A 26,485-nucleotide genomic window follows, 5' to 3' on the forward strand; every position below is an offset into this window, starting at 1 on the left:
TGGAGCCCGGGCTGGCCCAGCCAGCTCTCTGCTTTGCCTCCCTGGCTGCTCTAGCCGCACCCCATAGGAAGCCGTGGTGGCTCAGGAATCTCTTACCTGTTGAGGTCCCAGATTCTTAGGGGTGAGAAGTGCCCACAACAGGCCGTCCCTGTCACAAAAGAGCTGCCAAACAAAAGGAGAGTGGAGTCAGGGCTGGCTTGTCAGAGCCTGTGGCAGAAGGGGGATCACGGAGGTGAGACAGGATGAGAGAAATGGCCGCGGGGCCATCGGAGAGGCCGAGGCCGAGGCCGCAGGGAGACGACCGGAAGAGCGCTGAGGGCTACGACCTCCCAGGGGCCCCCAGGTTTCAGGACGGCTGAGCTCGCCACTCAGAAGGGTCTCGTGGTCTCTGCCCACCAGGAAAGCACTTCTCCAGACGTGCAGCCCTCAGGTCAAGACAGAGCACGCTTGCCGGGCTGCAGAAATGGTCTCCTGGGAACAGGCTGCTGGGTGCCGGAAGGGGATGCCCTGGTCAGAGGTAAGGGCGGTGGGGGGCACGACTGACAGTTTTAAGAGCTGGGGGCACCTGTAATGTGCAAGCGCAGGGCGGGTACGATGGCACCACACTGACCAGAGGGAACCATCAAAAGCGAGTTACACGTGAGAAGACGAGATGGGTAACGTGCTGGGATGTGAGGGTGCAGAGAGAGTGGAGGCCCGGGCTGCTGGGGCTGCCGTGGAGTGGGACGGCGGGCAGGCAGGCAGTTTAGAGGACAAGGACACACCCCATTTCCCAGAGGATCTCTTAAACCCCTAGAAAGTTCAACACGTGCCGTCTGCAGAGTTTCATTTTAGGTGGAGGCCCCAGGCTGGCGGGCAGGTTCCGCACGGTGAGCCAGGCCGGCCGGAGCACCGGGACTGGAACTGGGACCTACGTGCCAGACCCCACCTTTGTGGGGGACTTGCGGGTGGGGGTGAGGGAGGGAAGCCTGCAGGAAGCCTGGCTAAAAAAACCTAACCATGAGCAAGAGAGTCAAAAATGATTGTGTCACTCGGGAGCCCTGGGGCAGGGAAGGGCAGGTCCCTACATGTCTGGAGCTGGGGGGTGGGGGGAGCAGACAGATTAATGACACCTTAGCAGTGTGGGGCAGCAGCCCATCCTCCCTGGCCCTGCCCAGCACCTGTGGCTCTCTCGTCCCAAGCGGGTCAGTGGGGGGACAGATTTCTGTAGAGAGGGCTCTGAAGAAGCCAGGGGCTTTGGCTGCGGGAGGCAGCCTGCCGGTCGCCGATGGGGGAGAGGTCGGGGCAGGCGTTGGCCGACCCACCGATTTACAATAGAAATGGCAGAGCAGGTGTCTGCTTTTTGACTCCAGGCTGATTAAAAAGCCCACACGAGCCACCCTGGGGCTTCCATGCCTCAAGCCAAGAGTTTCTTAGGGACATGCTCCATCATCCCAGCCTCCTCTCGACCCACTAGAGGGCCAGCAACCGCTCACCCGGAATGGTGTGCCAAAACAGCCACTCCATCGTGCCCCAAGTGACTCCCAGCCTGGAAAGCGGCCACTGGACACTGAAGCCCCAAGCTACAAAGCCAGGAGGTGCTGTCCTCACCTCTCTCCCCTCAACATTTTTCTCTCGAGGGTAATCCATTAATAACTGGTAAAGCCAATTACCTTGGGTTGGAAACATAATAGCCACTTGGAAAGCATTCAAGCAGGCAATTGGGCTCTTCAGACTTTCGAGGAGCGCGGGCCAGGTGAGGCGTGCCCGCACGGACGCAGACATCTCTCAAGGAGGCCTCGGAGGGGCCACAGGTGTGACTCAGTGAGCAAGTAAGTCGAGAGGGAGGGAGATGGGAGGAAGCATCTGGAGCACCTCCCAGAAGGCTGGGGCGGGGCTGCCAACACCTGCTCCTGGGACTCCCGTCCTCCATTCCTGCCCCCCTGTCACCAGCCGGGTCTATCTCCCACCAGGAGGACTGCCTCTCACCTTCGTACCCCACGAAGGCCTTTCATGATTGTCTGGACACGACGCCCAGAAACGTTTCTTTCCAAAAGCTGCCCCCTTCCCTTGCCCAACTATGCAGTGCAGGGAGGGGGAGGGGGAAGGAGAGAGACACCCCCCCCCCGCCCCCCCAGCACGTACGAGGACCTAAGAGAATAATCAAATTGAACACTCAGTACGGACCCTGTAAGCAACGGTCAAGCAGCTTTGGAGCCAGGTCCTGCTGGGCACACACACCAGGACGCACACCCCGACCGTGGGGACTGCCAGGACTCGGGGTGAAGCTGGCTGCGGGCACAGCACCGCACACCTCGCACTGTTCCTCCCTATACGCGGCCACACTTGCTCCCCACCTCACCTCTCAGCTCCCGTGGACTTCAGAAAGCAGAAGGCAAGAGCCACAGACCAGCCACGTTCAAGGTCAGAAGATTAAAAGGCCTGCCCGAATGCAGGACACACCTGGTGCAGGGGTGGGAGGAGATGGAACTCACTGTCCCGGGACACCCAAAGGATGCCTCACATGACACAGCAAGTTCCCAATAGAAGCGATTATTCCCACTGCACAGAAAGGGAAATGAAGTGACGGCCAAACTTCTACGAGTTTTCAGGAACTCCTTCGGCATACTCGCCCGCTTCCTGGGAGCCCCACCAGAAAAGGTGCTCCAAATGGAGGCCGGTGGGGTGGGGGATGTGCACCCCAGGAGGCCTCCCGCCCCCACGAGCTCGGCCTCCACCACGCCGTCTCGCCCACACGTAGTGCCATCCCGCGCCACGCGTGCCAGCCCGCCGTCGTCCTGCACCAGATCTCCCCATGCCCTCCCTGTGCCGGGCCCTGTGCCACGCAGGCCAAAGGGTCTCCTGGAATGCTCGGAGATGCCCTCGGCGAACACGCGTACCACCCTGCCAGGGGCGCCTCTGAAGTGATGACTCAGAGTCTGACCCATTAAAAGGTCTTTGCTACAATCTCCGCTTAGAGTCTGCGGTCATTGAAAAAGCCAGCTCTCCCCAGAAAGAAAAGAAAATGCAAATGGCTTTTGCCCTCACTCCCTCTCTTTCTCGGGGGTATCCTAGGGACAGGGACGGCAAACCTGTGAATAGACAGAGGCAGAAGCTGCTGGCTCCTCAGGTGACATGACCACCCTTCCTCCAGGTCCCTACCATACTTGATCTTGTCCTCGGGAAAAGGGGCATTTGGGGGGTTATTTCCCCATCTTCTCTTTGAGATCATGGACCATCTGGGGACTCCTGTGTCCTCTGGTGCCCAGCACAGCACCTGGCCCGAAAGAGGTACTTGGTACAAGTCTGTGGCACCAGACTGCAAGGGCCTTCCAAGCTCACAGCCAACCAGGCTGGGGAAGCTAATCATGTGGGCTATGAAGGGGGTCCCTCTGCTTCTTAAATTTTTTTTTCTTTTTTTCAACGTTTTTATTTATTTTTGGGACAGAGAGAGACAGAGCATGAATGGGGGAGGGGCAGAGAGAGAGGGAGACACAGAATCGGAAACAGGCTCCAGGCTCTGAGCCATCAGCCCAGAGCCCGACGCGGGGCTCGAACTCAAGGACCGCGAGATCGTGACCTGGCTGAAGTCGGACGCTTAACCGACTGCGCCACCCAGGCGCCCTACCCCTCTGCTTCTTAAAGAAATAATTCCCAAATCACTGGACTGAATGACACACGACACAGTCATACATCGTTGGTTGGCAGTGGAATCCCTCATAAGCACCACAACCAGAAAATAGATGAGAAGTACCAACAGTACCTACAAATTAATATCAACACACACACACACACACACACACACACACACACACACACACACACCCTCTTGCACAAGTACACACCCATGCTCTCAACTTGAGGGTCTAAGAGGCATTCTGACTCTATAAACTCTGCTCTTTTTGGATGAGAAAGCCCTGATCAGAAGCTAGCCCTCTCCAATTTCTCATCTTGCCCCAGACCTTGTCCAGGTTCCCAACCTACCTTCCTGGCCCCCTGGTCTGAGCTCAAGCAAACCTGGCACCACAGAGATCATCATCAGGCCCAAGAAGCAGACGTGGGAGTCCCACATCAGAGAGAGACGCCAGGAGAATTAGGGGTTCAGGTGCTCAAGTTGAGGAACAGAAAATAACAAGAAAAAGATGAGAGGAGAAAGGGAGGAAGGAAAATTATTCAGGCACGAGCAAGGTGAAAAATAGAGTCCTGCTGCCTCTACCTTCATTCAGGCCCTCTTAATTACATCAGTCATTTATTGAACACTTACTATGTGCCAGGTTCTGAGGAAGGGTTTCACAAACATCATCCCATCTAATCATTGGAACTCTGCACAGGTACCACTTTCCCTATTTTACAGATGGGAAAACTGAGGCACCCTGCTCTGGCTCCCACAGGGAGAACTAGTAGGGCTGGAATTTGAACCTAGCCTTGCCCAGTACGTTCTCTCCCCAGCACCTCGTACGGTGCCTGACACACACTGAAAACTCCAACCCTTGTTGAGTGAACAAATGGACAACCGAACAAATGGCCCCACCCGGGAGAAGAAAGGAGAGTCTGAGTGGCTCTGCGGAGGCAGCACAAGTGGCGTGCTTAGCAGCTGTGCCCCGCGGCTGGCCTGGAGCCACCCAGCTGGCCCAGGCCCCAGCCGCCTCCGAGCCGGGGCTGACACACTTTGGCAAGGGAGGCCACCAGAGCTGTCACATCATTCACCAACATGCCCATCAAGTGTATTCAGTTCTCTTCAACCCGCATTGGCATTTTAATTACTGTTGGGTAAACTAATTTGTACAAATGAAGGCCGGGCTGCCTAATAGAATATGCAAGCTCTCTGACCTCTGACAGGCACTGACACGAGATACAAAGGCCGCCGAGGAAGGCTTTTTATCTGAGCCTTATTACTCTCTATTACTCCAATTAGTCAGGCTCCACTGCTCCTAATTGGAGGAAAAATTGCAATTAAATCAATTTTTGATGGGCTGCAAGTGGGCTCCCGAACCGCCCTGCTTGTGAAACACTGATATTATAGCAGCAAAGGTCACAGGCCTCATCGGCACCTGGGGGCCCCCGATTTCCCTCGGCCCCCTCCTAAAATGCCTCAAGGAAACCCCTGCCCCTCCACCGGCTTGGCCGGCAAGGGTGGAAAGGAGGGAGTCATTAGAACATGTCAGGTCTCATTGCTGCGGCCGCCATCTGCTAACCTGTGCCACTGACATCATTACGGCGGCTAAGTCCCGAAGCTTGAATGCAGTGCGAAGGTCACACAAACTCACTCGCTGAGGGGAGGCCAGGAGCAGTAGTGCAGGGACAGCATGGTGAGGGAGGGACCAGTGGGGTGGGAACAGGAGGTCAACAGAAGTCGGGAAGGGGACAGACACAGGCTGGGGTAGGTGAAAGTATAAGGCAGCCAGTTCCCAAGGTCCAGCCCACAGGGCACCCCAGGCCACCCAAGGGGAAGGGAAATATATGTGTCTGGGAAGGAAAAAAAAAAAGAGGCCAAGAAATCTTGTTTTCTCTCCAGCAAACATCCCACACTGCAGTTGGGGACACGTCCTCCTGAATGCAGACCAGAAAGCTGAGGGTCACATCAGTGACGGAGCAGGAGCCCTCTGTGGGGCCTACCATCCACGGCAGCGCCTGCCCATGAAGGCTGGGGCGTGCCCCAAACTAAAGCTGCACGGTCGGGGAGGGGAAGGGAAATACAACGTTGTTCATCGAACCAAAGGATAAGGAGACCGAGGCGCCTAGCCTAAGCTTGAAGGAGTGAAGTTTAAAGCAAAGAAAAAGAAGATCCATTTCACAGAGCAACTGGCATACCGTCACCTCAAAGAAATGGTGCAGACAGAAAATATAAATTCAAAAGAACTTTAGCCAGCTTCATGGATGACTGAACCAAAATGGGTTAACAAAGAAAGGAGGCCTTCAAGGGGTCAAGACCAAAAATATGTTAAATAAATGATGGCTCATCGACTTAATGGAATATTACACAGTCATCTAAAATAATGCTCCCAAAGTACAAGCAACAGTCTTAGGATATTATTAGAAGAAAAAAAGTCGAGAACAAACAGCCTCGTACAACTATTTTTTGAAAGCCTGGACATAGAAAAGGAAAGTGTGGAAAGAAACATACTAAGACACTGAAAGTGATTATGTCTGGGCAGTAATTAGCAATTCTTTCTTTTAAATTTGATTTTTCAGGGGTGCCTGGATGGCTCAGTTCGTTGAGCATCAGACTCTTGGTTTTGGCTCAGGTCACGATCCCAGGGTCGTGGGATCGAGCCCCCACCACGCTGGGCTCTCTGCAAAAAATTTTATTTTCCAATCTTCTTTAATAAGCAGGTGCCACTTTTTACAGGGAAAAACATTATTTATGCCTTTTAGGGGAAAACACAACATAACCAGACACTCCTGTCTACAGACCCATGGCCAAGAACAGGTGGACCCAACAGTGAGCCTCCTGCTAGAGCAGGTGTCAGCCACGGTGGCCCTGACACACCTCGGACTGAAGCTTTGGGACTGACCAGTAGCCCAAGGTTAGTCAGGAAGCCCAGATCAGAAGTGAGGGCCTCCCCTGGCCTCTTTATCCCAACTAGGTACTGGTGAACAGGGAGCAAGACCAACTCCTGACTCCCACAGCTGGCAGAGGCCTGGAACACCCCCCTCAGTCACACACACACACACACACACACACACACACACCAAACCTCTCTGAGCTCACGTGCATCGGGACAGGATGGTGCCAGTGGCCACCTAGAAGGTCAGGTTCTAGACAGAGCACCCAGAGGCTGGGCTCCAGTGTTCACACTCCCACTGCCACTCTAACAAACTCCAACAAAGCAAGTTTGCCGCTGCGCCATGGATGAGTGCAGTCCAACAGCTGGGAAATGCCTCCCATCTTTCATATTCAATTTTATTCAAAAACTTGCCGCCAATGGTAAAAGCTCAGTCTGACCAAGGATGTATGATCCTGGCCCAGGTGACAGAAAAGGAACTCACTCCACTCAACAAGTAGATTTAGGAACACGAACAATGGAAGGACAGAATTAACGACAGAGGAAAAATTAAGGATACCAAAAACAAGAACTCACTGTACAATCTGAGTTTAACAAGATGTGCTGGGGGCTGCGGGGAGAAGAGCTTCTATGCTCTACTTTCCATCTGCACGGCCTCTAAACACAAGAGCTGCCCCATCTGATCGTGAGAGGAAGAAACGGCAATGTGCTCCAGCGCGAAAGGAAAAGTCGGCTGGGTCAGACTTACTGAGAAACAACGACATAATACACCGCTGTGTGTCTGACAAGAGGCATTGGAAAAGAAGAGATCAAGACGGCCATTATTTGGAGACAATATAACTGTCTGAGAAAATCCAAAAGACTGAACTAAAAGTTATCACAATGAGGGTGCCTGGGCGGCTCAGTTGGTTAAGTGTCTGACTTCGGCTCAGGTCATGATCTCACAGGTCATGAGTTCGAGCCCCGCGCCAGGCTCTGTGCTGACAGCTCAAAGCCTGGATCCTGCTTCAGATTCTGTGTCTCCCTCTCTCTCTGCACCTCCCCCACTTGCACTCTGACTCTTTCAAAAATAGACAAACATTTAAAAAAAATTTTTTTAAGTTATCACAACGAATACTGGGGTTAGCATGCCCTGTGCAATAGGGAAATGGAGTGCGGCCTTAGGGGTCCTGGTTCTACCACCTCATTAGTATGTGATCTTGGATATTATTTTACTCTCTAAAACCCAGTTTCTTTCTCTGTAAAACAGAAACAATTAGGGGCGCCTGGGTGGCTCAGTTGGTTAAGCGTCCAACTTCGACTCAGGTCATGATCTCACAGTTTGTGGGTTCGAGCCCCGTGTCAGGCTCTGTGCTGACAGCTCAGAGCCTGGAGCCTGCTTTGGATTCTGTGTCTCCCTCTCTCTCTGCCCCTTTCCCACTCACACTCTGTTTCTATCTCTCAGAAATAAACAAAAATGTTAAAAAAAATTTTTAAATAGAAATGATTAAGATACCTAGGCATAGACTTGTTGTAAACATTACAATGTTTACAGATGTTCGCTATTATTACATACCAGCCATCACCAACCAAAATGTAACCAGAAATCCATTCACACAAAAATCAGAAAACCGTAAAATAGCCAAGGATAAACCTAACAAAAAACACCACCAACGAAAGGCAAGACAGGCCCATATGAAAAAACAAAAACAAAACAAAACTATCAAGGTTTACTAAAGGACATAGAATTGCTAAATAAAGTAGAAAGATCTACGGTGTTCCTGGATAGGAAGTGTCAAGATTATAAAACTGTTACTTCTCCCTTAATTAATCCATAAATTCACTATAGTCCCATCCAAACAAGATTTTTTAATCAATTGATTCTAAAATTCATCTGGAAGTGGAAATGTACAAGAATAACCAAGAAATATGTTTACAAGAACAACAGAAGTTTGGGGGTTTTTAAAAAGATTTTATTCTTAAGTAACCTCTACACTCAATGCGGGGCTCAGACCCACAACCCTGAGATCAAGAGTCGCATGAGCCACTGACTGAGCCAGCCAGGCGCCCCAAGAAGAAAGTTGTTCTACCAGGTACCAAACGTACTCTAAAGCTGCGGTATGATGTTTGTGCTAGAACAAATAGATCAATGGATTAGAATAAAGAATCCAAAGCCATACCTATATATTCGTAAGGAATTAGAAAATCCTAAACGTGACTTTTAAAGGCAGCAGATTAAGTGTGAACCAGTCATTAAAGGGTAGAGACACCACAGGATACACGTTTGGAAACAATACTAAACTCGGGGCACCCGGCTGGTTCAGTTGGAGATGCGTCCAACTCTTGATTTCTGCTCAGGTCATAATCTCACAGTTCAGGAAATCGAGTCCCACCTTGGGCTTCGTGCTGATAGCATAGAGCCTGCTTGGGATTCTCTCTCTCCCTCTCCCTCTCTCTATCTGTCCCCTGCTCTTACACATGCTTTCTCTCTCTCAAAAATAAATAAACATTAAAAATAACAACAACAAAAAAAAAACCTAGAGCACTACCTCAGAGCAGACCTCAATTCCACTCGGATGAAGGAGATAAACATTTTTCAAAACTACATGAAAGACCATAGAAGTATCACAAGGAAAGGCAGGAAGATACTTTTACCATCTTGGAGTGGGAAAGACATTCTTCAGATGAAACCGTAAAGGTAAAGATGACAGAACTCCTCCCCAAACAACCAAACATCCACACAACAGAAGATGCTGTAAACATCAGCTGAAAGGAATTACCAAGTATTCATAACAATCAAAATGTTCATACCCAGAACATATAAAGAAATCTTATAAATCACCAGAACAGGTAGATTAATGAGCAAAAATCTTTAAGAAATTATTTATGGAAAAAATACACATGGCCAAGAAAACATGACATAATGTTAAACCTCCGAGTAACCAAAGAATTACGAGTTAGACCAACGACGAACGTTGCTACATACACTTAGCACTTCCTGCCATTCACTGAGGACCGGGTACTGTTCCAAACACATTATATGTATATATTTGTTCATTTAACCCTTAAAACATTCCTGTGTATTTGATGATAGTTTTCCAGATAAAATAATAGTAATTAAATTTTTAAAGCATCACTATCTTTCAGAATACACATCGAAATATGTATTTCTATGCTTGATGTTTGCTTCAGAAAACTAAGGAAGGGAGAGTGTGGGGAGTACTGAAGAAGCAAGAGTGGCCAAGAGTTGGAAATTATTGTACTTCTGTATATTTTGAAATTTTCCATAAGAAAAAGTGTCTTTTTGAAAAAGTTTTTTTCACAGTTACTATGAGGTAAGAACTACCAGTACCAGTCCCCTTTCACAGGTGAGAAAATTAAAGAACAGAGGGGATCCATGATGCACCAGGGTCACACTACTAGCATGTGGGGGGCTCATAACTTGACCCCAGCCAGGTGGGCCCGAGTCCAGCTCATACTATAGTCACTCTTCTATAACCACTACCCAAATGAGGTAATTTTTTACCCAAGAGAGAAGCAAAAATTTTCTTTAAAAACAACAACAACATGGGGCGCCTGGGTGGCTCAGTCGGTTAAGCGGCCAACTTCGGCTCAGGTCATGATCTCGCGGTCCGTGAGTTTGAGCTCCGTGTCGGGCTGTGTGCTGACCACTCAGAGCCTGGAGCCTGTTTCAGATTCTGTGTCTCCCTCTCTCTCTGACCCTCCCCCGTTCATGCTCTGTCTCTCTCTGTCTCAAAAATAAATAAACATTAAAAAAAATTTTAAAACAACAACAAAAACCTCTTCTTACCTATTACAGACAAGTCTAAGAGGAAATAGGTACTTGTACCCATCATTCGTGGGTATCTATATACCAACACTGTCCTAACTGGAGGGCAATTTGACGGCATCTAAGAACTTTTACATGCACTTACCCCTCAATCCAGCAAGTCTTTCTGAAGATCTTTCCTAGAAAAACCCCTAACCATGTGCACAAACAGGCAAGTACACAGGTGTTGTCTCAGGCATTGTTTATAATAACAAACCACGAGGAACCACCCAAGCGTCCATCAATAGCAGGATGTGCTATGGGGCACGCATATTAGTGTGAACTAGAATGCGGCCGTGGCAATGTGCTAAAGTTGTGTGTTCTCCCAGCAAAGGCCCGGTGAACCACATGGACAGAGGAAGAATTCAAGTTGTAGAACAAATGCATGATGAGCCCAAAACAAAGTAAAACTCGATGTGCGTGTGCGTGTGTCCATACACACATACATACATATACCATTAAATTATATGATCTATTTGCTTTAAATAAAAGATGTGGAGTGACACATACCACACTTCCTATAAAAAGGAGTTGGGGGGGGGGGAATGGGCTGCTGGAAACCGAAGGGGACTTTTTATTTTATGTTTTATGTATTTTAGTGTTTGAACTTTTTACAACCGGAACATATTTCTCTATTACTTATGTAAAAACAAAACAAAAGAGAAAATGAGGAATTAAAAGGAAGATGGTAGTAAGAATATTCATTTTCAAGTTGCCTGGAAGATGGGAGGTCTATCGGTGGCACACTGAATTCTGAGCAACTCCGCATTTGCCACAAACTGCAGTCAGTGTCTCTTGGCCCCATCCCGGACCTGGCTGGCACCCTCTGACCCAGACCTTTCACCTGGAGGCCTTCTGAGCAGTTAAGGCCTGGGAACAGTTTGCCTATGAGAATTTCATAATTTCACCCCTGCTCTTATAGAACCTTTCCTCTAAACTCCTGCATCCTGACCACTCTCTCTATAAAGAAGTCAATGACAAGCTTCTGTACTCCACTGGGGGCCCATCAGAGGCCAAGGCCATGGCTGACCCCCCAGCAGTGCCCTGCATGGAGCGGGTACTCAAATAACTGTTGCTGCTATGACCAGCTAAGCCTCAAGCACACAACAGATGTCCAATTTCAAAACATATCACTTTTTCCTTTTAGGCGGCCCGTTTTGGCATCAAGGTAGTGGTTAGGCCCAAGGCCTGGGCTACCAGGCTGCTAATGCCTTCTTCTGGACATGGGTGGCCCACATGGTCTGGTGATCATGGGGGAGACTGAGGCCAGACCAGATCTGGTGTTTGTTCGGGTTTGCTGAGGAACGTGAGTGGCTGGCATTTGAAGAGGGGCATGAGGTGGGAGGACGATGAGAACCATTAGGATGAACAGGGGCTCCACAGACAGGAGAGCAGAGCTTGCCCAGAGACTGCACAGATACGCCGGACATAAACTCAACATGTTTATTTTAAAATCTGATTCTTTCTAAACATACCCACATTAACAAGCCATAGAAGGCCCTTGAAACTCAGAGTTGATCCAGATATTGGCAGGCGCATTAAGTGTTTGTAACACCAACAGAGAAGAAGAGAAGGTCAGGTCAAAGAGAAACCTATGTGACCTATGATCCTAAGACCTTCTATCCCCAACCCACTGTCATATTTAGGCCCAGCAATGGAGTCCCTAAGAAACTGACGTGGATCTTATTTTTATGCTCAATGTTCCACAAGCACGAATGGGAGGCAGTCTTTTTCATGTGACAAACATCAAAGCACAATTAAGACCTTCTCAGGTTCTTTCTGATGAAACAAAGGTCAGGGGAGCCCATACACACAACCCACCACAGGACCGCGTGGCCTTTCCTCATCCAGTGGCCTCATAACTCTAGCAAGGCTTAAAGAGAGGCCCTAATGACCCACCAATGAAAGAGTCCCACAGTGACATCCAGCAAACTAAAACCAGAGAGGCAGAGGGTGTTAATGTCGACCTGTGGATTCACTGCCACCAACCACATCCCTGGACCTCTTGCCTTTCATCAAAACAAGACAGGAGTGGGGCACTTGGGTGGCTCAGTCAGCTGAGTTTCTGACTTCGGCTCAGGTCATGATCTTGCAGTTCATGGGTTCAAGCCCTGCATCGGGCTCTGTGCTGAGCTCAGAGCCTGCTTTGGATCCTCTGTTCCCTCTCTCTCTGCCCCTCCCCCACTCAAATAAATAAATAAATAAATAAATAAATAAATAAATAAATACAAGATAGGAGAAGAAGTGAAACTCTAAACTCCTCAACCTTGTCTGATTGCTGTGGCACGTTCCGCCATTACCCTGAAGGCTACCGGGCAGGGGTGGGTGGAGTTGAGGAGAAGGAAGGGGGTGTCATGCAGATCGACGGGTCAGTAGGGCCTGCTATGCATCATAAATTATGCACAGCAAGGCTTCAGAAGTAGGACTCATGACAAGAGGAGAGGAGAGGACGAGGTGTCTGTGTGCACAGCAGGCAGAGACTCTCCCTCAAGAAAGAAGGGCTCCCTTACAGAGGAGGGCCAGGAGCAGACCTTGGTGTGCAAAGCCAACCAGTGACTCATGTCCATTCCTTCCCCGTGACAGGAGACAAGGGCCCCAGAGTCCTCTCTTTTGCCATACAGACTGAGGCTTACATTATGGGGGGAGGTAGAATAATCAGAGCGAGAGACAGTAGAAAAGTAAGGGTACCAAGGTCCCTTCCTGCAAGACTTCCACTACAGGCCTTTCCAGGAAAGTGAAGTTCCAAGGAACCTCCCTGTTCCCAGATTAGCTAGCAGCACCAGGCATGTTGACCTGAACTTTGCTCCTCCCCAAGATTCCCTGCCCTCTTGACAATGGCACTAAGGAGGGAAGAGGCAGGAGTCTGTCTTCCATTCTATTCCGTGAGGTAAACTGTACTCCTTGAGGGTCATTCGGGCCTCCTGCTAGTTGTTTCTGCCTGGAGGAGGCTTGGCCAGGTCAGGCCTGTGCCATCCCAGGACCTGGCTCTAGAATCTCTCTGCCCCATTGGCTGAGCCGCTCACTGTTCATGTGTCCAACCTCATGTGTCTGTAGCCGGGTCCTTCCTCCTGTGCAGGTCACTTTAGGAAAGTGGTTTTTGTGAGGACACCATTAACAGCTAGAAAGGAGGAATCGCTCATCAGAAGACCAGTAATAATGTGAGGAAGAGGAGGTAAGAGGCTCCAGTTTGACAGTTCTCTCCATATTCTGACTTTAAGAGCCGGTAGCCAAGGCTGTGAGCTCAGTCACTACCCACATACTGATGCCATTCACACAGACACTTCGGGGCTGGATGTCACAGCATAGTTTGGCCTTTATGAAAATAGTAGACACCTATTGTTTGTCAGCCCTACAACCTCCTTCCACACGTATGATTCCTGAGCGACTTCCCATGTTCTTACACACTCTCCCTCCTCAGCCACCCTTAACGGATCAAGGGGTGGGCAACTAACCCAAGCTGGGCCAAGGAGTCTGAGCTGGGATTTTTGGAAGCCAGTCACTCACCATGAACTTAAACTAGGAGTCGTTAAATTCAGGGGCTCTTGGCAGCCTCCAGAATAAGCTGGTAAGCTAGGGAGAAGAAAGGAGTGGAAGTCCGGGAAGAAACAAAGCCAAGCACCCCAAAAGGATAAAGTTCTGGCAGCACTGTGGCCCCTGGGTCTAGCTACTCCTGAGCCCCCTGTATCTGTGCTCCCCTGGGGCTTGGCTGTTCAGCCTTACCCTTGGATTTCATGAACCAAACATTCCCAGTTTTATTCAAGTTAGTGTGGATTTGATTTCTGTTGCTTACAACCAATCGGTCCTGACCCCACCAGAGCCTCTGTTCCGTAGCTGCCAGCTTCTTCCCCATTTGAATGCTCTTCACCGACGGATGCGCAACAGGCTTTGCCAGGCACCTACTGGACACCTTGAGGCCTGGCTGAGGACACCTCAGCCGCGAATCAAGAGCTGGTGTGTCTACGAGGAGAGCAGATGGAACAGGGCAGCACAGGCTAGCCAGCAACTTCAGCAGGGGCTGAAGCACTCTCTTCCCCCAAGGTCCGAGGAGAGGGCCAGGGAAAAAAATCTACTCTCCCCCTCCCAGCAACGGGGAGGGAGGCAGGCCGGACAAGGGCACATAATAAGGGTGCCTGGCTGGCTCAGTCAAATAGAGCCTGCTGCTCTTGACCTCCGGGTCATGAGTTCAAACCCCATGTGGTACGTAGAACTTACTAAAAACCAAACAAAAAAACAAAACAGATAATAAAGGTGTGCTTGAGGGACTGGATTATCCAAGGAGAGCACAAGTTCGGCCAGAAGACACCTCTGACGGGACAGCGCCTGGGACCCCTGGAGTGCCAGCTCCCTCGGGGTGGCCATTTAGAGATGTGATCCCAGCACCCATCTGACCTGAATTAAAGAAGCACCCAGAACAATTGGTAAGATGGAGATAAGGACGTGGAAGTTAATTCTACTATTTTCTCTTTGTGTTTGAGAGTTTTCAGAATTAAACATTTGAAAATACACACACACACGTAAAACTTTATAACCCCAAGCAACCCCTTTGCTGCAGCTCCTTTTATCATTCCCCCCCCCACCCCGACTCAAAACTAACGGCCCCCAAACCCAGTGGAAAAAACTCCAGCCAGATGAGCAAACTCAAATATCCCACTGCTGGACCCCTTTGAGTGACACACAAAACAGTGGAGGAGCCAAGCGGGAAATGCACACGTAGCGGGCAAAAGTTTCTTTTTCTTCAAAAGCTAAGACCAGAAATAAAACAACGGCATGCATACCTCAAAAAGTCCCCCAAAAACCTCACACTCTTTAATGAACCTGGACCTAGGTCAGAAAGCCATGTAAAGTCATAAATCGGAAACTAGGTATGAAGAAACCAAGGCCCAATCACGGAAAACCACATTCTGGAGCATAAAATAATAAACGAGATCATCGGTTATGTAAAAGCTCTACAAACACATCACTATAGATTATGTAAATAGACACCTGTGTGTGGGCTTGTACATACCTATACATACATACAAAAAACCTGCAGCGAAACAGGGCGTGTATTTGAGCTTCATGTTCCTCTGAAGATGCATCTCCTTACAGGCAGCCACCATGTGGAGCCCATCACAGTGAGCAGCCCCCCATTCCTTCTGCTCTCCGAGCTCTTCCACACCCTCCCCAAGACCCCCAAAATCTAACGAGCCCTTGTTCTCCATAAAAGCTCACCTCCACGCTCCCGCTCAGGACTTTGTCAACAGCCCTCACCTCCCCACTGCCAGCCTGTAGGCACCAAATTCTACCTCCTAAGGCCCCTTGGTAGGCAAATAACTTGGCATATTTGTTTTCTGGGAAAAGTCAACCCCACGATGTTTAATTTCACCTCTTTGGAACATTGGAATCATGTTCCAATAATAATAATCATGAGCCACAGGGAAGCGCCGAAGCCAGGGCAGTACCTGACTCCATGCCATGCCCACCATCAGCGCCACCAGGCCCTCCTTGAAGTACCAAGATGTGGGGCAGGGCAGCGTGTGGTACCTATGCTACCTGCGATCTGTGGCTACACACGTGTATCCGCACCTGTAAATCACCAAATTATCAACTTCAAAAGTCTACCGCCCTCCCCACCATCTTCCCCAGATGAGATCACCTGGTCTTTCTACCTTGTGTTTCTCATCAGAAATCGGGGGTGGGGGAGGTTGCCAACTGGAGACTTCCGCCATAAGCTACATCAGCCAAGTTAGATACCAAGAAAGCACGTGCCAAGCCACTGATTTCTTTCCTGCTGAGTCTCCACACCTCTCCCGGCCCCCACCCAAGCAACACGGGGAAGAACACGGTGATTAGCATGTCTATCCATCACTCCCCCCAGCCCATCCCTAGCCCAGGGCCAGCAGATGGCTGCTAGCCATTCAGCCCTCAGTTGCCTACTGTCCAGGGTGGAAAGCTATGCTATGGCTCAACTCCCAGGTGCTGGTATTTGGCTCCTGGGAGGAGAGAGAACGTGGGCCCAGTCACAGCCTTGGGAAGAGGTGCATGCCCAGCTGGGTTGTCTTAGCCTTGCCACCCTTTGCTGAGAAGGAACACGTAAGCACACACATGCACACACGCAGCCTGTGTTTGCTCCCTTTGGTAAGGGGGCACCCACGGTGCCACACACATACACAGATCCCCCCACTGCCACTACTGGATGTTTCCACTCCTGACGAGGACAGGAGAGCAGGTCCATGGACACATTCCTGTCCCACACACTATACCCCGCCACACAACCTGGGTAAGCACTGTGCCTGCAGGAGTCTCTACCCAGTCTTGTGGGGCAGTTGTGATTTTTAGCCAGCCCAGGTGTTAAGCCCCTGCCATTTTTCTCCCCCCTTTGGCCTGTGTTCCTCCCTCTGCCCTCCCACGGTAAGCGCTTTCAGGCCACACAATGAGTAGGAGGAGGAGAGACACTTCTATTGAGGAAGGCGTTTTGTTGTTTCATCCCAAGGTGGGGGCAGGGATAGGGAAGGGGGGGTCCCACAAAATTTCTAATAAGCAGTTTCTCTCCTCAAAGCTAAAATGATTTTCTTTAATTGCTTGGTGGGAACAGTTTATCATGGGGGTCTCTGCCCTCCCCCCACCCCAAAGCCTAATTGACTTACTGAAGTTTAACAGGGGCTTTCACCTGGAGAGACTGCAATTACTCCCCCCATCCCACATTCGTACCTGGGCTCTCCCCACAGGGGGCCTTTGTTCCCCCTAAATACAGCAGTGACACAAATGTCCTCAGCAGCAGGGGAACACAGGGAAGTGGTAATTTTCAGCCCAACGCAATTAGCTGAGGGCTTTTCAGCCTTCCCAGTGAATGGTAGGGAAACTTCGGCATGTGGGAATGGTGAGCCAGGCTGCTCTGTGCAAGTCAAACAAAAGAGGCCTCTGAATCGGGCCCCATGGTGAGCTAGACCAGAGCTGGTGGGGGCAGCTGGGACTGGGGCCTGGATGAGGGACCTACACCATCACCTACCCAATCTGAGTCTTCCAGTCAGAGCCAGTGGCCCCAGATAGCTTTCTAGGAGGTGGAGGCAAGCAAGACGATACTGTTGGCCTTTACCTAGCACCAAGGACCTGTGTTTATGACGCAAAGAACAGGGAAAGGGTGGTAGACTGAGCTGGGCAGGAATGAGGAAGGCCGGAGGGCTACAGTGCTGTGTCTGTCTGTCTGTCTCCAAAGGGCCCGGGGCTGGAGCTCACATTTCAGTTTGGGCCTTCATGGACACCTCTGAGTAGGGGAGCTTTAGGGAAAGAGACTCTCCTGGGGCCAAGACAGGGGGACTCATGGCTCCTCAGACACTTAGGTCTATTGGTGCTGCCACAGCAGCCCCTACCACCCAGCTAAGCAGAGGAAGCACAGCCCCTCTGCTTGGGGCTGGCTTTGAGGCTAGAGAGGCACAAAATGAAGGCAGCCCAGGGCTTATCTGGGGTCAGCGCTGAGGTGTCCCAAGGCCAGAAATGTGGGCTCCAGCAGTGGAAATGACCACCCGGCCAGCAGCAGCAAGGCCTGCAGGCCTCTCATGACCAGCCCTTCAGAGAGCCTTGATCCGGAGCCAGGAGAGAAAGAAGCAGTTCTTGAAAGAGTGAAAAAATGAGAACCAGAAACAGAAAGGCTGGTTGACAGAGGAGCTGTGCCTGGGTGAGAGAGACAATGAGGAGGTGAGGCTGTTGCCAGGTGAGAATGCCCAGAACACAGGCCAGGGCAGGCACCAAGGCAGGCATCGCTGTGGCACGTGGGAAGGTCCAGGAGCTGGGACGCGGGAGGCCAGCGTTCAGTGCCAGCTTGGCTGCTCACAGGCCGGCTCACCTCCAGCAAGCCTGCAACCTCCCGGGACCTCACATTTCTTGTCTGTAAAAGGAGGGGAGGGAACAGAACAAGGTTTGCTACCTTTTTTAAAAAAGCAACAGAAAACGTGTGAAGTAGCATCTCTGATAGATTTATAAAACAGGAAATGGGGCAGCGGGTGGGAGGGCTATTCATTTAAGAAGAAGTAGGGGATCGGGGGAGCCCTGTCCCTGTAGCCTCTAAACGTTCTGCCTTGGACTCAGACCTTCAGAGCCCTGCCTGCACACCCCAGAAGCAGATCCTCTCCAGGACTCTACTCCACTACTAATACTGCAACCCAGTGGGACCCGGGACCGGTGAAGACGAACGAGGCTGAACCACCCACAGCACACACCTTTCTGTGCAGCCCTGCCTCCCGGCTGCACTCCCAATGCAGAGCATGCCGGCATTGACCACCGTCGCCATACATAATGGAGTCTGAGAGCCCAGGTGAACTCTATTCAGGGGCAGCCACAGCTGGGGGCAGTTGGGACAGTTTAGCAGATGGCTTATAGGGTATGGTCGGGTCAGATGTTGTGCGTGTTTATCCCACATCAAGATCTAGCCCCCAGTGCTATTACAGTGTCATGCTATGGTCACCCTGCTCCTCCACTGGCCTGGGCTGGTAGGAACTAGTATTCCCACCCTCAGGCCCTGCAGCAAAGGTTCAAAGTGATTCTCTACAGAAGAGTCTACAAAGTAAAGGGTGGTTAGTCCAAACACCCAGAGTTCAGAGACATGAACGCAGACCTTCCCATTACACCCCACCACTCCTCAAAGAGCCTCTTCCCTCTGGGAGCAGTCCAGACCAACAGCAGGGGACAAGCGACCTTGTTGCTCAGAACAGCTGGCTTGGCCCCAGCCACATCTGGCCTCGATTCTGTCTTGCCATCTTCTCCTGCACGTTCCCCCGTCCTGTGCCCCACCTACATGGGCCCCCCTCTCCCCACAGAGGGGAGCTCTTGCTCTGGGACTCACCGGCCCTTTCATCAAACAATCCCTCGCTTGGGCAATTCCTGAACTGGAGGCAGCAACAGGAAGCCTCGTTCCTTCAACAAGCACCTGAAGGCACCTAAGCCAGCCCTGTGCCACAGGTGCCAGGGTGTTCAGGAAAAACAACTCACACGGGCCTGCCTGCCGTTAGGCAGCTTAAGGTCTGGCCAGAGAGTGAGGTCTTCAATTAACATTACAAAAAAAAATTAGAAGCAATTCAAGACCATCAACAAGTTCTAATTCCAAATGTGAGTGAGATCCCCACGGGCTGCGAAGGCAGACAGTGTAGCACAGTAGTTAAAAGTCATGAGCTCTGGGAGCGCTTGGGTGGCTCTGTTGGTTGAGTGTCAGTCTCCTGATATTACCTCAGGTCATGATCTCATGGTTCGTGAGATCGAGCCCCTTGTCAGGCTCTATGGACAGTGCGGAGCCTACTTAGGATTCTCTCTCTCTCCCCGTCTTCTCTCTGCCCCTCGCCCGCTCACATTCCCTCTCTCTCTCAAAAACAAATAAACTGTCTTAAACAAAAGTATGAACTCTGGAATCTGATGCCAGGGCTCAAACCCTGATTGCCTCGATTACCAGACTTGACTTGGGCATGTTAATTAAGCTCTCTTGGGCCTCGTTTCCTTCTTTGTAAACTGACGCTGGTGATAGTAACAGTCTGGGGGGTTCAATGAGCTATAAAGTGTCCAGCACTGGGGTGCCTGGGTGGCGCAGTCGGTTAAGCGTCCGACTTCAGCCAGGTCACGATCTCGCGGTCCGTGGGTTCGAGCCCCGCGTCGGGCTCTGGGCTGATGGCTCAGAGCCTGGAGCCTGTTTCCGAGTCTGTGTCTCCCTCTCTCTCTGCCCCTCCCCCGTTCATGCTCTGTCTCTCTCTGTCCCAAAAATAAACAAACATTGAAAAAAAAAAAATTTAAAGTGTCCAGCACATTTAGCTGGCATCATTATCATCACTGGCTGGGCAAGAGAGTGCACTAAGGACTCCTGAACAAGAAATGGCCTGTAAGGGGAAACTCCGTCACTCCCCTCCCAAAGCACCAAGAACTAGGTAAGACGAGAGACCGTGGATTCCCTATCCCTATTCTGCAGACTACTTCAGAAAGTTGCTGTCAGTACTGATGACAGACAGGACAAATTTAACCTGGCCAGGGCCACAGGAGATCTTGAGCCAACCAGGAACCCTAAAGGGACAGACTGGAATTTGTGCCCCCTCAAACTGACCACAGTCCCCTTCATCCTCTCCCGCCCCTCATTCTACCATCAGCCTGCTGGCTGGAATGCGGGGGCCCCTGTGCCAGAAGGCCCAGGCCAGGCAGGAGGCTGGGAGGCACAGGTGGCTCTCAGAGGAGATCCCTGGGCTCCAGAAAGCAGTTCCCCCACAGGCGCAACAAAGCTGGGGCTTGTTGTTGGTCAAGGCGCCTTTGCTTGCCTGGGCTGCGGCCCAGACGGTGAGGCGGCTGGGGCAGGCCAGGGGACGCAGAGCTGGGGAGGCAGCGGCCAGCCCTTTTGGCACCAGCTTCCTCCTTCCCCGGGTTTCTCACTTTGTTCAGCATAGCAACCCAAAGGAGGCTGGGGAAAGCACTTTTCACTACCCAGCAAATAAAGCCACAGGGAAAGGGAAAAGGATGAAAGGTTCGGGGGTTTTAAATTTTGGTTTTGGGGTATTTAGTTGGTTTGAAAAAATAATAAAAGGAAGTTGCTTCTGCAATCCAATTAATTTCAAACCCAAGATTCAGATCGTTAACAGCCGACAGCGATCCCACCACACCTAGCATTATCATCCCTCTTCTGAGACTTCGAGTCCCAGTGGATCTAGCGTTGGGTCCCAAGAGGTCTCGAGGGGCGTTTTTTACCTCTTGGTTGGGGGTGCTTAGGGAGGAGGTACAGTGTGGCCTCAGTCCCACCACAAAACCCCCTGGGTCCACACAGAGCCATGCTGTCCTGCCAGTCACAAACATGCATGGCTTTCAAACAGAGGCCTGACACCAGGGGCTGCCAGAACCCACTCGTTCCCAAGAATCACACCCTCCTGGCCACAGGCTTAGGCAAGGCCCCTACAGTGTGTGCAGGAGATGCCAGTGACCGTAACCCGTTTCCTTGTTATCTCTAGGATTGGAGTCTCACCGACAGGTCATTCGGCCTCTGTTAGCTCCCTTCCACTGGGCCTCCGAACACGGACTCTAGACCTTCCCTGGCCCAGCCACCTTAGAGCGTGAGGGGAAGGACTATTCTCATGGCTGTCTGGCCTAGGAGAGGTTTTCACCTCGCCTCTCAGGAGACACCGGCCCCGGGAGCCCTTCCCGAAGCAGCTGCCTTCACAGCCCACCTACTTCCTCAGGTTTAGCCCAACCCACTCACGCCACACCCCTACTGCTTGCTTTGAGACAGGGATTTTCTGGTGGTGTGTTTTTGTCATGCATTTTTGGAATCACAAACTATAAAAAGCATGGATTTTTCTTTTGGGAAAAACATTAGGATACCAAGAAGCTGCTTTGATTAGAAGTTTCCGGTCTTTCTCACTAAGCCACTTGGGATGGGATACCAATCTTCTAGAAGAATGAAAGGCAGCATCACAAGTTTGCAGACACAGTTGACAGTAGTGTGGGCTCCTAAATGACTGGCTGGGTGGCCCCCTCACTTGAGGCTTTCATTGCTACACTGTGCCTGTGCCAAGTACCGAACCCTGTTAGCTGCTGACTGGAAATACCCTCAAGTCAAAGGTCTCTAGAGAAAACCAGCCTCCCCCCACCCACCCCCACCCAGCATTCCGCTCCCTCCATTGAAAAGCCAAGGAGTTTCCACCCTGATGATAAACTGCTCAGAAGCCTCCGGTCGGCTGCAACTGCCCAGGCCTCGGCCCTCTGCCAAGCGGACAGCTCCCGCCGCCTTCTCTGTGCAGGTTCTGCGTTCCCCCATGTGCCCACAACCACCTGCTGTGACATGCTTGAGAAGCACACGGCTCCTTCCAGAAAGCATTTCCTTGCTCGCTGCCACCAATAGGAGGAGAATTCACAGAAGAACTTCAAGAAGCCTGGGCAAAAGATAAGCTAGAGGGAGGATGGAGCTTCAGGATACAAGGTGACTGCCAGAAACTCACTGACCCTCCCAGCCCCTCCTCCAGGCTCCAGGGGAAAGAAAACAGAGGAAGCCAGTGGCTTTAAGAATCCACATAAGAATCACTTACGCTGAGGTGCCTTTTTGAGGCGATGGGGTCCCAGGAGAAGCAGTGACATCAACAAAAAGCAATGAGAGCAAAAGGCAGAGGATCCCACAGGTATCACTTCAGGAGAGGTTGTTCTCGCGTGGCCAGGAAACACACCCAGAGACCAAGGAATCTGCCTGCCATCCTGACACACCCTTTCAGACACACAGACTCAGAGACAGGTGACAGACACACACAGAGCTGGGAACGCAAGGGCACAGAGTTGTGCCTGCCAATAAAAAAAATCAGCGCTGGCTACCTCTCACTCAGCTAATGGCGACAAGGTGCCAACCGCTTCCTCCAATCATCCCTTCTCCTCCTTTTTGGGAAGTGGAAAGTGCACAGAGGGATACCTTTCCCTCTGTGGGAGGGGCAGAAGGGGGGGGGGCAGGAGAGGGAAATAGCACCTCCTACAGGTGCTCAGCGAGCTCCAAAGTCTCAGGTTCACCCGAAAGGCAGAGAGGTCCCAAGCCTCTGAATGAAAGGATCGGGCCTCCGTTAGGAATTAGGTCTATCAGTTCCAGGAAAACAGGTTATGTACTCAAGTGCCAGGAACCTCAGGGAAGCCGAGCTAAACAGAGACTCGTGGCAAAAGCAAAGGATGGTTTGGGAGAAAGCGAAACCTCCAGGCCTTTCATGCAGTCACGATAAATGAGATTTTTGTACTTCTGCTCTTGGTACGCCAGCCAAGGAGAAAACTCCCGTGACAAAATGGGATCTTCTCTCAGCTTCCCTGAGAACACTGAACACAAGATAATCTAAGTGACGAGGCAAAACCTAGACTAGTCACTTCTTTGAGCCAGTAGTCCAGACCGGGGTTCTTTCGGGATGGATCATCCTCTGGACAGGAGCCCTGGGGCAGCAGGGGCAGCAGCAGGGAAAAGGCGTCAGAACTGCAAAGCCAAGCTCACCTGACGGAGTCAGGTAATCCCCCGTGGACAGAACCAGCTGCCTTCTGCCTGGACAGACGCACATGCACTCCACCAGGCCCAGTGAAAGGCCAGCCTGCCCCAGCCCTTCCCTGGCAGCAAAGGGGACAGTCTTGCGCATCCTGGAAACAGCGGTGTAAGACCACCGCATCAGAATTCCACTGTTCTGGACTTCTAATTCAAAAGTTAAAATAGTCAAGTATCAGGTCTCCCAGGAAGGCAGGATTTCTAATCAACATTTTTCTGATCATTCCAAATTTCTCAGTCAGTTCTACCAGGGCCTTTTCACTTCTTTACGGTCACAGAATGAGGGAGGCCTCTAAGCACCTTCCTGCCATCTACCTCTCCCTTCTACCTTGCGCCAAACTTGGCTTTAAATCCCTGGGTACTCCACGAAGTCACCAAGAGCAATTCCTGCCTCTTCCCCCAACCTCAACCCAATTATACTTTTAAAGGGAGAAAAGCCGCCTGGGGATCCCCAGAGAGGCCTACTGCACTCGTCCCCCTCTTGTAATGAAGCTTCATAATGAAATGCCCTGCACTCCAGTTAGTAAGAAATGCTCATTTTCTCCAGCTGAACACCCCCTATAGATAGATCTAATTTGTTTCCGTGTTTCTACCTCTTTCCTCCATCGAGTTTGCGTTTAAAGGTTATGATCTGTTGTACCCTCCTGGCCAGGCACTGGCAGGAAAGCCTGGGGAGGCAGGGAGAGGGGATGGTATTTCCTACAGCCTTGGAGTCCCAGCCTGACCATCCCTGACACCCCTTCCCTCCGTTATCACACCCATTCACATCAGCTCTGTCTCTTTTAGGCTCTTTAGGAGCTGTCCACAAAATGGAAGAGAAGGGAGCGGAGAAACAGCGTTTGGAAAAGTTAAAGGGAAAGAACAGTAAAAGGAAAAAGGAAGGGGTGGGTATTGCCGGGAGGGCCTATTTCTCCATGAAAGAAATGTTCTCTGCCACATGGTGGCCCAAAGTAGGAGCTGCCCCTTACTGGTGGCCCCTCTGGGACTCAGGCCCCTCGAAGGCCTTGGAGTTCCAGCTTCTTTCCCCTCGTCAGGTCTGGCAGTGGCACTGGCACCAGTCCCCGGGACAGTCTGAAGGGCGCCAACAGCAGCACAGAGGAGACGCTGTGCTCAGGGAACCTGGGCGGGAGGCCTCCCCAGGGCCACCTCATCTCAGGGGCCAGCCCACATCTCTGCCTTCTGATCTGCATGGAAAGTGAGGACACAGTCCCTTTCTAAAAACCCCAATTCCTCAGTGGAAGGCCTCTAGCGCCACATCAGATGCCAGGGCCATGGGCTGGCCATGGCGGGGCATGTCCTCCGTCACTGGCTCCCCGACTCAGAGGTACCCCTGCGCTTCCCCTTCCCCAGAAGGAGAGCAGGCCACATCAAGGCTGATGCTCCCAGAGCCTCCTCTCCCAGAGGCATGTGTACGCATCTTGCCTCTCAGCAAGACCAGGAGCTCAGAACGGGTAAAGACCCTTTCCCCCAACCCCTGATGCAGTGAGGTGAATGGTAAAGACAGAAGACATCCTGTCAGACAGCCCCCAGTGGTTGCACCTATGAGGGGCCCCAGTTCTCCTCACTGGGGAAAATGCCTCCCATCCTGTCCCAAGGTTCTCGGGACTCCTCCCTCCAGTGCTGGAGAGGAACATTTGAGATTTGCAGATGTTCCCCCAGACGCTTTGCCTCTTTTCTGGCTGGTCCTGTTCGCTCCTGACCCTTATCAATCGCTAGGGAGTCGTCCACGGCAGACTTGTGCTCTCCCAGCGTGCCCCCTGCCTGCCCCCACCTCCCCAGACCCCTGCAGACAGGGCCCCGCCCTGACTCCCCAAGGCTCACAGTCTGTGCTTCTGCCAGACTCAGTCACAAGGGGGGTGTAACTCGTTTCAAGCTGGCAGCCCTACATGGTAGAACTAACTGCCCCCCTCAAGGGGCGGGGGGGGGAGCAAGCGTGTGCCCAGACATCCCAAGGTGCTCTTGTTTTCTAGGCACCCCACGGTGGTCTGTGACAGACGCATGGATGGGGGGACCCTCTGCCAGCTAGAGTTGGCATCTCACCCTACCTCTCAAATCTGCCACTTGCCTCCAGGGCCGAAGACCCTCCAAGAAGAAGAGCCCCTGCAAGACAAAGACCTGCGGCCCCCCCCCCAGCCTGGCCTCTCGGCCCGACACAGGCCCGCATTAAAATCAACACTCCGTGAACACACAAAACTGACAGGGCAGAGGGGGAGCACACATCAGATACAAAGATCGGGCTCTCGGGAGACGCGGCCTGTTGGTCTCCCATGTTAGCTCCAAGCCACTAAGCGCAGGGTGGGAAATAACGCCATCACGGTGGCCAAAGCTCCCGCCTGGGCTCCGAAGCCCGGCAACCTTTTCACAGGGAAGATGCCTCTGCCTAGAAAAAAAAAAAAAAAAAAAAGCGAGCATTGTGTGGGGACCATTAATGCATGCGCCTCTGCACATTCCTTCGAGAAGCAGGAGCACACTAGTCCCTGAGCCCCCGGCCCTGTGCCCCAGCGATTGTACAGGCCTGGAACACACTGCACATGCCACCTGGTCCTTCCCCCCAGGCCCCCGGCTCTGTGAGCGGTGGGAAGGGGCCCGCCAAACACCCTGGCTTCATTGTGCCCCAGAAAGAGGGGACTAATTACTCGCCTACACTCCGGAGCGCCCAGGGAGAAAACAGAGGCCAGTGGGGTGGAGAGGGTGGGAAATGGGGGTGGGGGGCTTGAAGAAGGGAGAGAGAAAGCCACAGGATACATTTCAAAGTTTCTCTAGCAATTTGGGGGTGGGGGAAAGAAAGCCTGGTCCTGATGTGAAATCATACAGAGGTCAGGGCTGGGTCTCCCACCCTTGTGAGAAAGTGGTGAATCAGGGACGGTTTATCAAACGATCATTTTTTTCTTTTGAAACCGGGAGGCAGCAGCCTGGACAATTCTGCAGATGTGCTTGATGAGTTAGGGACAAAAATGGCCCTTCTCTGCCCCCCTCCTCCCCTCCTTCTATAAGGGCTCCCCTCGGGGGTTGCTTCTCCCTCCACTGCCTCCCAGGCCCTCCCCTCCCTTCTTCAGTGGTCAGCTGAGACCCCCACCCACTGCTTGCTTTTGTACTCTTGGCCTTTGGACATACTGACAGGGGCCTTTATGAGACCCCAATCAAGACCCCCGTGTCACAGGTACCTAGTAGAGACACCAGACCTTTTCAAACAAGGGA

General features: G+C 51.7%; 1 protein-coding gene across 15 annotated transcripts in view; it reads right to left on the minus strand.

Moving 5' to 3' along the window:
- FBXW4 (F-box and WD repeat domain containing 4) overlaps positions 1–26,485 on the minus strand; it is an 88,228-nt gene that overhangs the window by 12,326 nt on the left and 49,417 nt on the right. For 10 of the 15 annotated variants that reach the window (XM_045040594.1, XM_023240850.2, XM_023240852.2 and 7 more), the window contains one exon: positions 97–162. The exons of 4 other annotated variants lie outside the window; for them this stretch is intronic. In XM_045040594.1, the coding sequence (XP_044896529.1) occupies positions 97–162 (66 nt within the window). Of the gene's footprint in view, positions 1–96; positions 163–10,478; positions 25,668–26,485 lie in introns of those variants that run through there. One more of the 15 variants, XM_045040591.1, reaches the window with a different exon arrangement.

Source organism: Felis catus, chromosome D2, assembly GCF_018350175.1.
Source record: "Felis catus isolate Fca126 chromosome D2, F.catus_Fca126_mat1.0, whole genome shotgun sequence".
NCBI lineage: Eukaryota > Metazoa > Chordata > Mammalia > Carnivora > Felidae > Felis > Felis catus.